Source organism: Hyperoodon ampullatus (genome assembly GCF_949752795.1).
Source record: "Hyperoodon ampullatus genome assembly, chromosome: 12".
NCBI classification, from domain to species: domain Eukaryota; kingdom Metazoa; phylum Chordata; class Mammalia; order Artiodactyla; family Ziphiidae; genus Hyperoodon; species Hyperoodon ampullatus.
The window spans coordinates 77,041,350-77,060,730 of NC_136925.1; the positions used below are offsets into that span (position 1 = coordinate 77,041,350).

General features: G+C 39.2%; 1 protein-coding gene across 1 annotated transcript in view; it reads right to left on the reverse strand.

Annotated features, from left to right (window-relative positions):
• IPCEF1 (interaction protein for cytohesin exchange factors 1) overlaps window positions 1–18,906 on the reverse strand; it is a gene marked incomplete at its 3' end in the record, with an annotated part of 85,832 nt that extends 66,926 nt beyond the window's left edge. Inside the window, exons 1-3 of the mRNA XM_079716745.1 lie at window positions 18,880–18,906; window positions 6,580–6,619; window positions 5,791–5,960 (exon numbers count right to left, since the gene is read on the reverse strand). Coding sequence (XP_079572871.1) covers window positions 5,791–5,960; window positions 6,580–6,619; window positions 18,880–18,903 — 234 coding nt within the window. The 5' untranslated portion in view covers window positions 18,904–18,906. The remainder of the gene's footprint in view (window positions 1–5,790; window positions 5,961–6,579; window positions 6,620–18,879) is intronic.
• Between the last annotated feature and the right edge of the window lie 475 nt (window positions 18,907–19,381).

Here is a 19,381-nt window from a genome sequence, read left to right on the forward strand (position 1 = left end):
AGCTAATCAATGAATTTGGTAAAGTAGCAGGATACAAAATTAATGCACAGAAATCTCTGGCATTCCTATACACTAATGATGAAAAATCTGAAAGAGAAATTAAGGAAACACTCCCATTTACCACTGCAACAAAAAGAATAAAATACCTAGGAATAAACCTACCTGGGAGACAAAAGACCTGTATGCAGAAAACTATAAGACACTGTTGAAAGAAATTAAAGATGATACCAACAGATGGAGAGATATACCATGTACTTGGATTGGAAGAATCAATATTGTGAAAATAACTATACTACCCAAAGCAATCTACAGGTTCAATGCAATCCCTATCAAATTACCAATGGAATTTTTTACAGAACTAGAACAAAAAATCTTAAAATTTGTATGGAGACAAAAAAGACCCTGAATAGCCAAAGCAGTCTTGAGGGAAAAAAACGAAGCTAGAGGAATCAGACTCCCTGACTTCAGACTATACTACAAAGCTACAGTAATCAAGACAATATGGTACTGGCACAAAAACAGAAATGTAGATCAATGGAACAGGATAGAAAGCCCAAAGATAAACCCATGCACCTATGGTCAACTAATCTATGACAAAGGAGGCAATGATATGCAATGGAGAAAAGACAGTCTCTTCAATAAGTGGTGCTGGGAAAACTGGACAGCTACATGTAAAAGAATGAAATTAGAACACTCCTTAACACCATATATAAAAATAAACTCAAAATGGATTAGAGGCCTAAATGTAAGACCGGACACTATAAAACTCTTAGAGGAAAACATAGGAAGAACACTCTGACATAAATCACAGCAAGATCTTTTTTGATCCACCTCCTAGAGTAATGGAAATAAAAACAAAAATAAACAAATGGGACCTACTGAAACTTAAAAGCTTTTGCAAAGCAAAGGAAACTACAAACAAGACGAAAAGACAACCTCAGAATGGGAAAAAATATTTGCAAATGAATCAACGGACAAAGGATTAATCTCCAAAATATATAAACAGCTCATGCAGCTCAATATTAAAAAACCAAACAATCCAGTCCAAAAATGGGCAGAAGACCTAAATAGACATTTCTGCAAAGAAGCCATACAGATGGCCAAGAAGCATATGAAAAGCTGCTCAACATCACTAATTATCAGAGAAGTGCAAATCAAAACTACAATGAGGTATCACTTCACACCAGTTAGAATGGGCTTCATTAGAAAATCTACAAACAACAAATGCTGGAGAGGGTGTGGAGAAAACAGAACCCTCTTGCACTGTTGGTGGGAATGTAAATTGATACAGCCACTATGGAGAACAGTAGGGAGGTTCCTTAAAAAACTAAAAATAGAATTACCATATGATCCAGCAATCCCACTACTGGGCATATACCCTGAGAAAACCATAATTCAAAAAGAGACATGCACCCCAATGTTCACTGCTGTGCTATTTACAATAGCCAGTACATGGAAGCAACCTAAATGCCCACTGACAGACGAATGGGTAAAGAAGATGTGGTACATATATACAATGGAATATTACTTAGCCATAAAAAGGAACGAAATTGGGTCATTTGTAGAGACGTAGATGAATCTAGAGACTGTCATACAGAGTGAAGTAAGTCAGAAGGAGAAAAACAAATATCGTATATTAACACGTATATGTGGAACCTAGAAGAATGGTACAGGTGAACCCGTTTGCAGGAAGAAATAGAGACACAGATGGAGAGAACAAACGTATGGACACCAAGGGGGGAAACTGGAGGGGCTGGGGTGGTGGTGTGATGAATTGGGAAATTGGGATTGACATGTATACACTGATTCGTATAAAATGGATGACTAATAAGAACCTCCTGTATAAAAATAAATTAAATGAAATTTTTTTAAAAAGCAGTCCTTATTCACCATCCCATTTCTCAAAATTCCCATGGGTAAGGTAAATGCTGATGATTCCTAAATCTGATTTATTTATGAAATCAACAAATATTACTTGAGTGCCTAGGAAGTATCAGACACTACCTAAGGCGCTAAAGATATACTACGGTCTTTCTCTACAGAGATTATTATCAATTATGGAAAACAGCAAGTCTAACAACATGTACGAAAGAGGAAGATAAGTGTATACGTATAGGTTGCTATGGGAGAAGAAGAGGCAGCCTAATTTGGGTCAGAGGAAAGGTAAGAACACCTCGAGGATGCGCTATTTAAACTAAGATTTGACTTATGAGGAGGAATAAGCTTGATGGAATTGGGTGGGAGAAAGACTGTACAGCATGAAGGCAAAGAGCTTTCTGAGCTGAAAAACAGCATATGCAAAGGCTTAAAGAGACAGCCGGCATATAGGACAGTAATAAGGAATTAAATGCAGTTCTGTAGTTGAAGCTTGGGTGGAGGTGGGGAAGCTGGGGAAGTAAGATAGGTACAGGTCAGGAGACGCCCAGGAGCCAGGAAATGAACTGGTACTTTATCTAGAGGCAAAGGAAAACAATTGTGTGGATTTCAATCCAGGATTTTAAACAGCCTGGATTTTTAAGTCTGTTCAACTTGAATATGGTTTTGTAAGACATGGCATAAATTCTTGTGTGCTGCATCACATTCTATGCACATAATATGGGGTGTGAAAAATGGTAGATGAGTGTCTGGATTTGACCTTTCTCAAGGAAATCTGGGTAGTACTTTTTAAAGCAGCAGAGAGTGATGGAAGAAGGCAGTACACCATGCGTCAGTTACTAGGTAACAGCAATGACAAAACGCTGAGAGAGGTGAGGGTGATGTCTCCTCAGGTTGTGTCAGGGAACAAGAGAGACAAGCAAGGGGATCCCACGAGCTCACTTGTACTTGCACATAAGAACGGCCCCACGTTTCCCTTCTAGAGTTGTTCTCTCCAAACCCCATTGAATGCAGACAATAGGGGAGTTGAACCACATCATTTATCCTGGTCCCTGCATGGAGTCAGGTTGGCATATGACAACAACCGGGGGCTGAAGAGTCAAAGGGGCTAAAGAGGATCTATTTGACCCTCTTCCCTTAGGACTTGGGTCACTTGGAGAATGTACACAAGTTCTATGAGTCTCAGCCTTCCCAACTTTCTAAACGTGGTGACAATTGCTACCTTGGAGGGTATTTTGGAGAAGTTAAAAAGAGTGTGTATGAAAGGTACCTCGACTCTCCCTTGACATATGGTAGGCAAAGGTACCTCGATAAGAGGTGGCTCTGGCTGTGATGCTATCAGCTCCGTTACCATATGAGAAAGAATGGGGAACAGGGAAGGTAGAAGAAACAGAAGTTTGTTCATAAGACATTGGTGCCTTGGGAGCTACTTTATTGAATCTGAATTCCTTGAGCGGCAGAAAGTAAATAAATATTCTCAGCCTGAGGGTATGTGTTCGGCAATTATTTCACAGTTGATATTCACACAGATAGCAGGACTATGTTAATTAAGTATTCACTGAGTAGCCTTTTTTCCCCCAAACAAACATATAATTAAGATGCCAGAGTGTGTGTGTGTGTGTGTGTGTGTGTGTGTGTGTGTGTGTGTAGAGATTATTCCTCTGTAACACAGTCATAGAATTAGGAAGTTGAAAGGGTCCTTCTGTTATATACCACAAGTTTAATAGAATAATTCTGTGGCCAAATAACAGTGAATTTATTCTCCATTCAATGTTTCTAATCTAATTCTATTCGAGTACGTGATTTGCTATGTGAATATTGCTTTATCTGTTTGCATGACAGCAAGTGAGGCCAGGGGTGCCCAAGGGGGTCCGATGCTCTCTCCTCTTCCTCTTTCTAATCTAGTCTCAGTCAACAGTGCTGCTCCCGGTGGAAGCATGAGATTCCTAATGCCTAAAATAGGTAATTCATTGCTCTTCTAAGAGAAACTTAAGCCAAATGAACTTATGAAGCCAAATAAGCCAAATCTGTAACTATGTGTGGTTCAGAGGGGACTCGATTCCATGAAGACAGGAACAGCACCAGAATATACGTGCAGAATAATGTGACTGAATGAGAAAATTAATGCTATGCTTATATCTGAGTTTTGTTACTTCCCACAGATGTGTCATGCTCCCTCAGTACCCAATCCTTCCAACGGCCTCGGAAAATTCCTAGAGAGCTATTAAAAGGTAAATCAGTAAGCCCTCTCGTTTCATAGAAGATGCAAACTATCACTTGCACAACTAACCAAAAGCAAGAGCCTAAAATATTATAAACGAGAGGGAGAAAGTTATATTAACCACAATTAATTAACCTTCGTTAAGAAGGAAGCTGTATTTGTTCAGGAAAAATCCCTTAGGATAGAAGGTGAGACCTCCAGCTCCAGTTTGCCTTAATTTGGGTAAAACTATTCCATGCTAGACAAGATGGTAAATGTATCCAGGAGGGGAGAAGAAAAGAGAGAAGAAGAAGATAGTGGAAGACTGCATACTCTGCAAGGTGTTTCTTTCTTGTGAAGCTCCCAAATATTTGATAAAATTGTTAAAACTCACCAAAAGCTCAAAAATATATTTTTTTATAAAACTCAGTGAAGAATTTTGTACCATGTTTTGGGTGAAACCAAATCTGTAAGCTTGGGAACGGGGGACGGGGGAGGGGGAGTATAGAGAAAAGCACAGGGGAGGATGCTTATTCCAGGGCACTGGAATTGGATTTGGGTCCAGTTTAATCAAATCCTTACAGGACAGGTGCCTTGGGTTATGTGGGTACACAATTTTTTGATTAGTGGCCAGTGAATGTAAATTTATCAACTAAAAATTTCACCCACAAACTACACAGGGCACTTATTTTACATTTATAAAGTTATTTGCCCTAAAGCTCTGTTGCTTGAGAGATGGGCATACCCAAGTCATTTTAAAAGAATGGTGTCACATAAAAAGAATTTTTCTGGCTTGTGGTCAATTTTTAAATGATTTTCCCTTAATGGATTAAAGGACATCCATTGCTGACCTTCACTCTACCACAAAGAGAAACTCAGGCTCTCCTGAGATCAGCAAATGGCTACTCGGTGTTCGTGGAGAGAGTTCCTTTGTGAGAGGTCTCTACTCAATATTCGACAAATAGCGTTGTTTTCAGAATGTTTCAAGCCAGGAAAGATCAGTACACATTTTAACAGTAACTTTATTTGCAGCCCTTTCCAACAGAAAACTCGCCTGCAAAGCAGACCACAAAAGTGAAGTGCCTATTACAGGATAAATTAGGCAGCTTTCTTATCAAGTGTTGTCCAAGCATCATTAGTTTAATGCCTTCACTGTACATGCCAAAGAACAAGAGATGACAGTCACCAACGCAATGCCGGCACACAGGTTAGCGATTCCAAAACCAACCCACCTGATAGAGAAGGTCAGAGGAAAGGAAGATAATAAAGGAGGAGAAAAGAAAATAGCTTCCTGTGGACTGAATCCATTTACACCCCAATAGGTCTTAAAGTTGAGTCCCATTTTTTTAGTAGAGCTCTTAACAATGTCAAGTTCCCATATCAAGTGCTGTCCAAGGAAATCCTGAAATGATTAGCATCTATCATGGAAGAGTAACATTAACAGGCCCTGAAATCCTCCTTCAATAAGGATATATATTTGGATGCCCCTCTTCAACCAAAGATTAGTCAAGCAGGATGGTTTTCTCCTCCATCAAGTATAGTAGAATAACTTACATATCTACAGAAACAGTTTCTAGAACTTATTTGTTTCTTTGCTCTGTTCCAAGTCCCAGAAATAAAAATGATCTTTCCCATGGGGATCACCTGTTCCACAATGATCTTGGACCCACCCTTTGTTAAAGAGTCCTGGGACAGGAGGAAGACAGTGGACTCACCATTTGATTGCTGTACCAGTACAGAGATGATCCCTTCAGGACCACCCAGAACTTTTTCCATTTGTTGCCTAGGAAAGTTCCTCTTTCCTTTTTCTTACATAGCCACCCTTGGCAGTCAGCGTGCCCCAGGTCTTTACATGATATCCTCCTCCGACTCATGGTGAAAAAACCTGCAACAATTATGTGAAAAAGGTAGGTAACATCGTACCCCGATGTATGTGACAGACTGAAAGATAACTGTTCGCTGTTTACCTCCAGGAAGTTGGATTTTTGTACCAAGATTTATGCCAAGCAAATGCAAAAAGAAAGTAATTTATCGATTTTATTTTTAACCATTCATTTGGTGCTTAGAAGGTACAAGATATGATCAAAGAAACAGTGAGACTCACATGCAAGTGTTAGTCTAAGAATATTCTTCAATGGAATAAGCTGAAAACATGAAAATCATGAGTCTGGCAGGCACATCACTGCACTAACACAGCTCGTTTCAACAATAATAGCAGTAGTTATGCAAGAGATGCAAAAGGGTTAATGCCCACCTAGAAACACGGCCACTTCCCCGACTCAGTGCCAGTCTTTCTAAGCTCTATTGACATACCACAGGGATTAATCCAAATGAACAGCATGTCGTCATTTCTTAAAATCGATCCAAAAGAACCCCAAATTAATCTGCCATCCACCTTCTGATATTAGCATTAAGACAGACAAAAATCAGATCCTAAAGAAGGCATCCAGGAGAAAGGACACTCACACACACAAACGGGATAAAGAAACAAAAGATCTAATTACCTTTAGTTTTCTTTCTCTGCTTCTGACGCAAGGGAACCTGCTGGAAATGCAGGAAGGAAAGAAAAGAGGAAATTTCTGATTGTGTTGTAACATTTGTAACGAGAGAAACAGGGAGGAGGTGGCAGTATGTATGAGCAGGATGGAAGCTAAAAAAAAAAACTCTCCAAGCAGAGCTAAAGGGGAGCTACTAGCTGAGGCACAAAATGTGCTAATTAGAATCAATAGACATGGAGCTGCACCTGAAAAAAATACGTAACAGCATTTATCACTAATGTTTCCTGTTTCCACCCACAGGCATCTTTCTCACTACCGCTTTAGTTATGACAGGACACCGTTCACTCAAGTTCTTAAAAATAATAAAAAATATTTCCCTTTTTATTTTTTGTGAGAGAAGACAAAATTATGTTGTGCTTCTTTTTGTGCCGTTTCTAAATAACAGCAATTATTTAGATAAACCTGCAAGATAACCATTGCAATGTCGCAATACTACAGGTTCACATCAGATTGTTAAATTTATGGTCCTGCTAACACCATGGGGTTGCATCTAAGTCACATGAAGTAAACATCCCAGAAAAAAGAAGTTCCACAACCTCTTTTGGTGAGATCTAAGTACCTATCAACCCTCCTTATCAGGAAATTCTTATTTACATCTAGATTTAAATTACATATTGCCTTAACTATCTCTGAATGTTTCTCATATGTTTTATGGAAGATAAATTAATTGCCAATTTCTATTTGATACTAGCTCTTCAAATATTCAAATCAGACAATCTGAAATACATGTTTTTCACAATACATTTTAAACAATTCATGTAAAATCATCAGACTATCAGCAAAAATAGAAAACAAACAAAAAAAATGCTTTCAATGGCTTTGTATGTGTGTGCAGAGAGAGAAACATTTTAGATTAAAGAAGTTTCATTTTTTCCTCCACAATATCTAAACCGAATTTAGTCAAGTTTAATTGATTTAATCTTTTCTGGTAACAAGTGGAGAATTTGAAAAACATTGTACATAATTGAAAAGCAGTTCTAAAAACTGGTATGCAATCCTATTACAAGATTTTATAATGTTATTTTAGATGCACCTGGCTAGTATTCTCCATATCTAACTATTGATCTAATAGCTACAATGGTTCTACAATATGTTTGAAGAGGGAATATGACAGAGTGGAAATAAAATGGGATTTTAAAATCCAGAGGCCTGAAATCAACTCACGGTTGTCATACGTAGTAGCTGTGTTACTCAGGGAAAAATCAGTTTATTACTCAAAACCAACTTCCTCATTCGTAAAATCAAGATATTTATAATAATTCCAATCCTGTAGGTCTCAAAAATATTTAACAAGATTGTACCTGAAAGTGCACTAAAAACTAAAAATACTTTATGTGACTATGTACTATAATACATGATTATAGATATAAACAAGTACTTCATATCTAATAAACAAAAATTTCCTAGTAATTTTCAAGATAGGTAGGATTTGTATTTCCTTCAGCAACAATGATGAAGTTAAAGTGCTTAAATTGTATTTCCTGGGAAATCCCGTACCGACTTTTTATTTTACAAATGTTAGAAGAAAATTTTATTCCTGAAGAAATTAATCGTCCTTGTGAAAAAAGGACATGACAAAGGCAATAATTGCTCTAAATTTTAGTCAAGAGTAGACATGCTAGAGTCACGACACACAACTAAAATTTAGGCATTTTTGACCAAGTTCCAGTCCCAGCTCCGCTTCATAAGATATCTCCCACACTGACCTGCATCTCGGTCTAGAATTCCCACCATCCCCTCAGAAGGTCTCCTGGAGTCTTTTCTATAGGCAATTATCTGAGGTCAGCAAAACCTATTAACAAAATATATTAGCCCAAATATCTTATTGGCATAATGTATACCATTTGGATAGCTAGAACTTAGTTGAGAGCCAGGACTAAAGGTGAAGAAGAGAGTAAGTCAATTTAGATAGTGGGAACACTTTTAGAAAATCTGGGCTCCAGGAGACCCCAGGAAGCACTCAAGACAAACTAAGAACCAGGGGAATAGGAAGAAAAGGGAGTTGTAGACAGAGGCATTCCTAGAGCGTTCTGGCCCCATCGGAACAAGGTAAATCACATTAGCTCATACAAAAAGAGCAGCTCTGATAAGAAGAGAGAGAGGAAGTAGGAGAGGACAGCTGTAGGATCTGTAAAGGGAAGCATCACCCACTCCAAGCCTCCTGCCTGGGAGTCAGTGAGTCTCCTCCATCCATCGCTTATGGACTCCCAGTGCAGCAAGGGCTCTCCAGCTCTACCACCCAACCTTACGGCTGGTTCTAGAGAAAGCCCCCTATCAAACTGTAGGCTCTGTCTCAACTTTGCCCCAAACCAGGGCTCCATCTATGCTAGATTCTTGCACCTGGGCTGGATGAGAAGCGGGGCTCTAAGCAGGACAATACCTCAAGCAATGTGAGTGCCCAACACCCAGAGGACTTTATTCAGACTTTTTTAAAGGGGGGCAGGGAGTTTGGTCATTGAGTCTGCCCTCCTCAGACAGTACTTCTCCTAAGGCAAATTATCATAAAATCTGTATAACTGTTCAAACTCTTTCCCCCAACCAGAAGCAGAACTGCATATTATAGAAACGACAAATTAGAGAGAATTTCAGTTTCACTTGAAATATATGAATTTGAAACCTAAACTGGTTTACATGAAAGAATGAAAACAATCTTGAGAACTTTAGTGAATTTGAGATACATCTAACCCCTCACAACAGGAAATGGAACCCACGAACTAGTCAGTTTCATAAAGATCTTACATGTGGTTTATTTCACTAGGTGAGTGACAAAAAGCCAAGCAAGCAGTGTGCATTTTATGAGACAGTTTTTCAATAGGGAATTAAAACAATCATAACAAATATCCGAAGCCTAATAAGATATTTTTCTCACACAATTTTCTACCCATTGGCATGTTGCAGGTAAAACTGAAGAATTACTCTAAATTCTGAATTTGCCCTAACTTGGTTCTAAAACTTGAGAAAATTTTCTCTTTTAAATAAATATTTCCTTTTTATTGAAAAAGACTATTTTTCTTTTACTTTTTAAGGTGGTTAAAAAATTCACTTGGTCGTTAATCACTCAAAATCACACGTTGTATAAACTTAAAAAGGAACCAGTGTAAAATATACAAATGGACCTCCTCTGATATTGAATGATGGTGCTCACAACCAAGATCAGGGTAATTATTATATTGACTTCTAATATATATAGTAATTATTAACTCTTACAGGTACAATTTACCCCCCATGATATATTAAAATTCACCATAAAGTGGTTTGTCATTACATCAAACTTCACAATGGTCCTGGTATTAAGCAAAATTATATAGTGTTATGCTAGTCTTGATTTGTGGCATTTACCCAAGTTCCATGGTGTAAAACCTCACGATTGCCAATTTTACCACTACTTTAATGAAGCCACAAAAATTCCTAAATATTTTAGATCCAAGCCAGCTCCAGCTGATAAAGCTATTAGGCATGTTTCTCCACAAACAACTTTGCCCCACAAACACCTTTGCCCCACAAACATCTTTCCTCCTTCCTGGCAAATTAAACTCAACTTTGTAAAGAGAATTTTAAAGCTTTTATATATTAAAATTTTACCTGTAAAAGTACATGAAAAACTTGCTTAGTTTTTTTCAGAAGGCTAACCACTTTAATATTACTTAATAAGTTAATATGAAAAGAAAACCTCTATTAGTGAAAAATGAAGACAGATAAGAGACTTTATAATAACAATAGACAGTAATTGAAAACAATGATAGCTAAGAAATATATATAAAGCTTATACTCATATAATGTTTGCCATAGGCCAGTCACTGCTCTGAGTCTTCTCATAAATACCTGGATTGAATGCTCACAACATTTATGGCTTAGGTGCTATTATAATGCACATTTTACAGGTGAGGAAATGGAAGCAAACGGAGGTTCAGTATTGTGCCCAAAGTCACAAAAGTAAATGGTAAAAGGCAAGTATTTGTTTCAAGAGTAAAATTCACAAAGTAGTAGCCTTTAAGGTATTTGCTTTGGTTGTTGATGTTGTATAAAGGAGGAGGACAGGGAAGCAAGGACTAGAGTCTGAGGGGAAGCTGGAAGCAATGGCACTTTCTACACAGAAGAGAAATTTGAGAAATATTATAAAAGAGGGACTAGGGAGAGGGAGAAGAAGAAAGAGAGAGGAGAAAAGGAAGGATGGACAGGGAGCTGAGGGGGAAGAGGAGGAGGAATTTAGAACCTGGAAAGTGAGGGAGAGCAATGTGCCAGGGAAAGAGTTTCCAGCTTAAGCAATGGGATAAATGACATCAATATAGAGGACACGGTCCTATATACTGAATTATAATATATTCAGTAATCAACATATTGGGTTTGATGTACACAAGAGGCATCTGATGGAAACAGTCAGTATATATAGTACTTAAGGGTTTAAGGATTTGGAGGGAATCTGGAATAAAGACATACAATTAGGAATCATCAGTGTACAGAGAGTGGAAGTCTTGAGTTTGGATAAGATAACCCAGATGTGTAGAATGTCAAAGGGTTGAAGTCAGAATCCGAAGGAAGACCAGTATGTTTACACGGAAGCAGCAGGAAAGGTCAGGGAGACTGAGCAGAACAGCAAAGGACAAAAGAAAACCAGGAGAGGAGCTGTCATGGAAGTGAGGGAGAGATGGAAGGGAAAGGTGAGCCCAAACCCTTAAATACGACCAGTGTCAAAGGGAAAGAAAAAGCTCCTGGAGACCTTGGCAAAACAGTTTCATTGTCCTCTTGGCTGGAAAACAAATTCCAGTGGGTTGGGGAGGAATGGGAATTAAAGAAGTCAACACAGCACTGAAGACGAGTCTCACCAGAACCTTGATTGAAAAGAGGAGACATGAGAGTAACAGGCTTTTTTTGTCAGGCTTTAAAATTTTGTTTTTATGTAAAATAAAGTTACACTTGAATTTTGTATTTGAGAGTCTATCTTTCTTAGCATTTCTCAGATCTGTTTTGGACTTTTAAGTTTGCAGAGTTGTGAGTGGAAGGGCCTTATGTTCTCTCCCCCTCCCTCTCTCTCTCAGTCTCTCCCTCCCTCTCTGCTCCCCTTTCCCCCATTACAGCCGGGTCTCCCTCCTTATCCCTTTGGACGTTGCCTCCACCTGATGTGGAATCGGTCCTACAATCAGGTCCTGAAGCCATCATGGGAATTCCTGCCTATCCAGTTGCTGGTCTGGCTGGTGACTAGGTTGAGCTCCTGATTTTGATACGTGTCCCTATTCCTCCCTTCTTAGGTCCTCAGGTAGCTTGTGGAGTTGTGTAACCCCAGGCAGTGCTTTTCTCTTTTCATCTTTAGCCCCTTTCACAAGTGGGGGAGCTGCTGTTTACCACTGTCATTGAGAAGTGAACGTAGGGGCTTCCCTGGTGGCGCAGCAGTTAAGAATCCGCCTGCCAGTACAGGGGACACAGGTTCCAGCCCCGGTCAGGGAAGATCCCCCATGCCGCGGAGCAACTAAGCCCGTGCACCACAACTACTGAGCCTGCACTTTAGAGCCTGCAAGCCACAACTACTGAGCCCGAGAGCCACAACTACTGAAGCCTGCAAGCCACAACTACTGAGCCCGTGAGCCACAACTACTGAAGCCCATGCTCCTAGAGCCTGTGCTCCACAACAAGAGAAGCCACTGCAATGAGAAGCCCGTGCACTGCAGGGAAGAGTAGCCCCTGCTCACCGCAACTAAAGGCCGTGTGCAGCAACCAAGACCCAACACAGCCAAAAATAAATAAAATTTAAAAAAATAAGTGACCATAGCTCCCTCATATTTAGCAGAGCATTTTCCCACCTCCCTAACCTGGACCAGGAGGCAAACTGCTTCCTGCCTCCAGATGAGGTAGGTGCCCAGCAGGCCGTAGCTTCAGTCATGTTGCCACTTTTTATTTCTGATCCATAGAGATGATTACTGTGTTTTTGAGCCTAACTGTGCTTTTCCTGTTTTCTATGTTTCTCTTTGTCTATCATTGCTCTGTATTTATAGCAGAGTGGAGTGTCTACGTGTGAACCTGCAGGACCATTATTGAATGGAAGCCAGTCATTTCATGTATGAGATTCCATCTTGAAATCACAGTTTAAGTGACAAGCAAGTCCCTTCCCACAGTAGCTTCAATATCCCACCAAGACATCTGTCCAATTCTGCTCCTGGCACCTTAAACTTTTTTCTATCCTACAGAAATGTGAGGCACTTTAACAACTCCATACTTCTGAATGCTTTATTCTCTTCCCCCATTTTTCATCTGCTTAATGCTTACTCATCCTTTCAGATCGAGGTCAAATGCCACCTCCACCATAAAGCCCTTTCTGACTTTAGAAGGCATGAGCTCTTATAAAAATCTTACATTCACCCAGTGTTATTCATTTGTAGTCACTGTAACAATTGATTTATATTATTTCCCAAAGATCTTCATGGTAGGTACTATTTCTACCTTCCTTTTCACAAAAGGAACTTCATCTCAGTGTGCTTAAGTAACTTCCCTTCAGATCACACATAGCTAGTAGCAGAGCCAAGACTAGGACCCAGGCCAATCAGACTCCTAAGCCTATTGTTTAACTCAGTGTTACTACTTCTTCTGTCTTTTATATTCCACAATGCTTTGCTGGTGCCTCTTAAATGGATATTATAATCTATCTCTTTATATATCTGAGTGGTACATACATGGTAGTAACACAATCCATCTAATGGTCCAACCCTCTATCCCACACAACTACTCAATCACTTCCCCTGTTAATGTTGCTTTTTATCAAATCTCTTTTATCAGCTCTGTAGTTGAATGACGACTCTGCTTAGAGTCAATGATTGGCCAAGAATTCAAGATAGAATTGACGTTCTTGAACACGTCATGACTTCAAAATATAGCAACTAGAGTGATGCCTGACACAGAGGAAGTGTTCAATAAATATTTACCAAAAGATTAACTGGGTCTTGTATTAAATTTTACTTCCTATAATGCCTTAATAATAGTGCCTGGTACAAGTGGAGATTTAACAAATATTTGGAGAGCCATCTCTACTGTTTGATTACTCAGAGCTGAAAAATACCTCCGCTAACATCAGCAGAGAAAAGCAACATAACAGTTGCTCCAACATCTTTCTCCCCCCAGAGAGGAACATACATAGAGAAAAGCCCCTGGGATCAATTGACACTAAGTTTGAACCCACCTGGAGAGATGACCCTTGGCGTTTCCCTGAAGGTAAAATACTATTTCCTCAAAAAACACAGTAGCTCTCCAGCATCCTGTTTTAACCATATCCACCAAATACTAAGAATCAGGAACCCAAGAAATAGGAAGGCATGGGGTGGAGGAGAGGCGCTGGGAGGAGGGACACAGTTTCCCAGTGGTAGTTAACAAGCCCTCCCCCAGTCATCTGGTCCCCAGATAGCTGTCACACACTTCTCCACTCGAAGTCCTACTTGGGACAGAAAATATGCAAGACAGTCTCCTGCGTCCAAGGCAGCATTGGCACAGCCAATTCAACATAGAGTTCTGTTGATGGAGCCTAAAAAAACAAGCTGCCAACATTTCAGCTCTTTCTAGTTGATCAAAAAGGTGGAAAATAGATTCCTCACTTCATCCCTGAATATCACCACATCCCTGAGACACACACCATGAGCACAGGGATGGAGTGGCGGGCAGAGCAGGTTCCCATGGGGGCTGGAATCATATCTGGGCTGCTCACAGCACACAGTACACATAGAGACCAGGCAATACATGTTCTGTGAACATCGAATGGAGAGCTCTCTTGTGAAGCAAACGCATTAGGGACCCGTCTGCTGTTAGATCACCACATAGATGACAGTCCAGGCAACAGCAGATAACCCAATGACCACAGTGCCAGAAGTAAATGTCCATTCGCATTCAGTGAGCTTGTCTTCATCAGCGGAAAAATTGAGCAATTTAACCATGATTTATATGCAGAGACTTTCGTTTCAGGAAAAAGTTTTCACTTGACATTTTTTCCAGGCAATATTTCCTGAAGGAAATTTATTTTAAACAATTTTTGAGAAAACACTGTCATAAAGTTTTGATCTAAGATAATTCTGACATTTCTTCCCCACTAGAGCAATCCCTGAAAGTCATCCCTGAAAGCTTTAGGGAAAAGAATTATGTACGATGGTAAAAGAGATGATGTGTCACATTCCCTCTGAGCCTTGTCATCATTAAATTAAGGCTGTTTTTCTTCTCTAGGTAGAATGTTGTTACTAAAATCTGAGACCAGAGAAGTTTCTTAACCAAGCCTTAAGATTCACATGCTGGTCGTTATTATTTATTTATCTATTTATTTTAATAAGAAACTAATCATAACCATATGACTCAGCAATCCCACTACTGGGCATATACCCTGAGAAAACCATAATTCAAAAAGAGTCATGTACCAAAATGTTCACTGCAGCTCTATTTACAATAGCCATGACATGGAAGCAAGCTAAGTGTCCATTGACAGATGAATGGATAAAGAAGATGTGGCACATATATAGAATGGAATATTACTCAGCCATAAAAAGAAACAAAATTGAGCTATTTGTAAGGAGGTGGATGGACCTAGAGTCTGTTATACAGAGTGAAGTAAGTCAGAAAGAGAACAACTACTATGCTAACACATATATATGGAATTTAAGAGAAAAAAATGTCACGAAGAACGTAGGGGTAAGACAGGAATAAAGACACAGACCTACTGGAGAATGGACTTGAGGATATGGGGAGGGGGAAGGGTAAGCTGGGACAAAGTGAGAGAGTGGCATGGACATATATACCCTACCAAATGTAAAATAGATAGCTAGTGGGAAGCAGCCGCATAGCACAGGGAGATCAGCTCAGTGCTTTGTGACCACCTAGAGGGGTGGGATAGGGAGGGTGGGAGGGAGGGAGACGCAAGAGAGAAGAGATATGGGAACATATGTATATGTATAACTGATGCACTTTGTTATAAAGCAGAAACTAACACACCATTGTAAAGCAATTATACTCCAATAAAGATGTAAAAAAAAAAGAAACTAATCATAAAAGAAAACTAAGCCATACTGATTTGGTGTATAATGCTTAATCACCACAGTATAATGTACGGAAAGTCTTATAAACATCAAGACATACACAAATGGATGTTTACCGATTGTACCAAATTTAATCATTTATGTTAAAAATTTCCCAAAAAGCTATGACCCGGATACTACAGGTGATTACCACCACTTACTGCACAACTACTAAGTGCCGAGGACCAGAGATTCAATGGCAAGCAAGTTCTAACACAGCTTCCAGTGAAACACAGACGAAAGAGAGCTGAACAAGGATAATGAGGTCTGCACTCCATTACAGAGCTTACCTAGAACTGGGGAGTCAGGGCAGGCCCTCCAGATAAAGCCCTGTGCCTAAGAGGATGTGATACAGACATGCAGGTACAAGCCAGGAGGCACTGACCACCGAGTGCAGGTAGGTTTTGGACGTGGTCACCACATTCAGAGTGGCCAAGCCACGTCATGTAAGTTATGTTTGAAAGTATGAAGTTCATCGGAGAGCCAAGCGAAGCCACTGAACAGATAGAAGCAGGTGGGTGGCAAAATCACATCTGCAGTTAGGAAAATCCACCCTGGCTGTTGTGAGGCGGCAGAGAGTAGTCGGGGGTGGGGGTAGTTGAGAGCAGGTGCAGAGAGAGGCAAAGAGCTCGGTGAACAGAAGGAAGGCAAGCGTTGCGTCTGCGAAGACGGAGAAATATTTGGGAGGGAAAACAGAGAACTTGGTGAGTTAATACTTTTTGATTCTGTGTGAAGCTGTAGCTTTGAAAATTCTGCTCTTTCCCTTCAGAGGAGAGAAAACCGGAGGAAAGAAAAGAATACCATCAGATAACAGCAAGTCAGCTTAACAAAAAAAAAGAGCGATGCTTTTTTACTATGCTATACTATAATATACTATAATGAGTATACTATAATGAGATTTCAGATGCTTAGAATCTACTTTCTTGAACAGTTTTATTAGCACCACTTCACCATATCATCCTGCCCCGACCAGGTGGTCGGCTTCTCCTCTTCGTACCCCAGCACCGAGCAGAGAGCTCAGCACATGTAGTTCAATAAATGTTAGTTTAGTGGAAATGAGGTGTAATTCGGGACGCGATTAGGTCAAATGTGTCACACCTACCGAAACTACCTAGCATAAAAATAGGTCTCCTGTGCTACATTTTATTTAGAGAACAAATGACAGCAGAAAATTGAACTAATTTTCTGAATGGAAAGATAAAGTAGGGTAACCACTGAAAAGCAGCTGGAAGGCATGCTTAAGAGAGACATTAAGCAGTACTGCCCAGACGCTGATGGCTGTGAGATAAAAATAACAGGTAAATAGACACACAAGGAGAGCTGAGCTGATTGCGTCTAGGAGTGGAGGATGGCTCATGAAATGAGAAAGACCCATAAATAGCCAGAGTTCCCACCAAGAAGAACAGAATCCACTTGTGCCCAGGACCAAGGGGAAGCAGGTTACCTATTACAGTGGTAATAGCTATAGATTGGGGGCTACAGAATGATATGTTAGTCCTTTGGTAATCACATCTGCCATCTTTGTTCCAAAACCCAAGGCTATACTTTTATTTTTAAGATGTGAAGATTTTAACTTGTTTCAAGTCACAATTAAATCTCCAATTCTCACCTATTACAGTGGTTGACACTTGATAAACTCAGGAGAGGTAATCAGTGAGCATTAAATGAATGTCTCAATGAATGAATGAACGAACTTATGCATTTAACGTCCTTAGGTGGTCTCTTATTATCTTAATTTCCATTTCCTCTTAAACATATAAGATGAACTCCTTCCAGCTGGAAGACTACCTTTTTTCTTCAGAAAAAGCAAAGCAGTGTAATAATTAAACCCTCCATTACCTTTCTCAAGGACCCAACAGTCCTAATTCTTTCTTTTCATATCTTTGTTCCACATAACACATACACAGGACACACATATGCTTATAATCCCATGCAATTTTTTCTTTTTAAAATTTTTCATAAACTTTAGATATTCTGAACCTGAGTCTCCTTGACTCTGTCTTTACAGATCTGTGACATCCATTTGCTTTTGCCCTTGACCATAAGACCCTCCTTTAACACCCTGTACAAACACCTTTATATCTCATCCTAGCAAAAATCTTCCGTCGCAGCCACATTTATTCTCTTAGTTGTTCTTCTTTATCTTCACTGTGATTGTTCACATTTCTATCATCAAACACACACACCCATTCATGTCCAAAGAATCACACTTTCCTCTTTCTTTAAGTTTTAGATAGCGAATTTCCTAGCTTGCCTAAGTGACTGTAATTTGCGTTTTCATTTTTAGTTTTCTGCAGCCCTGTCTCCCGAAGTGTCCACCATTTTTCATCACTAGCAAGTTTTCCCTCCTCATTTAGACGTAGCGTCAGAATTAAAGTGCTGTCATTGCCTTCTCTCTCTCTGGAATATGAAATTGTTAAGAAGCAGAGAATTACTATGCTGTCCTGCTTTTTAGTAAGGTGGCCCTTCCGGGAGCTGTCTGGCTCCCTCCATTTCTCCATCATTATTATTACAACCTGCCTTGACATCCATTTCCTAATGTTCATCAGGAAACCATTGTCCAGGTTCCCTATTTGGCAGGAAGTCTATACTGTATTTTCTGGACACTCCGCTTCTGATTCTGCTTTTGGCTCTGCTGCAAAAACTCTGTCCTATGTGTCCATCACGAAGTCATTAGATTTGCCAAAAAATGGACACCATCCAATCCCACACTATTCTACATCCCCTTCTATTTGAAGTGTCATGTTACTGATACCAACTTCTCTAATTCCCCTGCATAAGTTGCCTCATCTAATAGAGGAAATTTGCTCAATTGACTTACCTAAGTTAGGCAAATTTATGGCTATAAAATTATTTTTAAAAGAACCTACAATTTCACCGTAATAATTAGCAGACTTATTCCCATAGAAGTTGCATAAGAGGTTACACTATAACATAGTTAATTTAAAATGGAGCTAATTTATGTACAGTATGTTAAAATCATGGTTAAGTTTCTTGCTCTTTAAAAGTAAATAGCTAGGAGTCTTAAACAAATGCTTGGTGATCATAAGAAACCCTCAGACTCTAACAAGAGGATCATTTCATTCCACTGTGACTAATGAAATGGAGGACAATAAATAGCTAGCCAAACTTAAAGTCGACCTAATTTTTTACTCATTCATCAAACTGACAATTAATATTTAAAGTCTGAAGTATTCCAAAGGGTACTTACAAGATCACTGCCATCAGTAGCCATGTATGATGTCAAGTTGATAGAAACAAAAACTAGAAGAAAAGAAGGATTTTCAGTTAAATGTGGGATTAAATTGTTCATAAAAGCGTATATCTCTTTGACAGGATGAAGGGCATTTCTATTTTGATTGATGAATTTCACAATAAAAGTGATTCATTACATGGCCTTTTAATCCAGAATAAGCCAACTGTTAAAAACTGAGTTCATAAAATAAGCCAGAATTTCATCCGCACACTTGTCAGTATTTTTTTCAAGTCTACAGCAAGATGTATCTATTTTTTATCTACTTAATACTGTATAATACAAAAATGTATATCTTTGAAAAGTGAAAATATTTTCATCTTCATGATGAACAACATAATGTAAGATGCAGAAATATTTGATCCATTACTATTATTCTGATTGTATTAATTTAACGATTTCAAAAATGTAACTAATCCCTCTGCCTCAGGAGTCCCAACTTTAATATAAAGATGAGCCC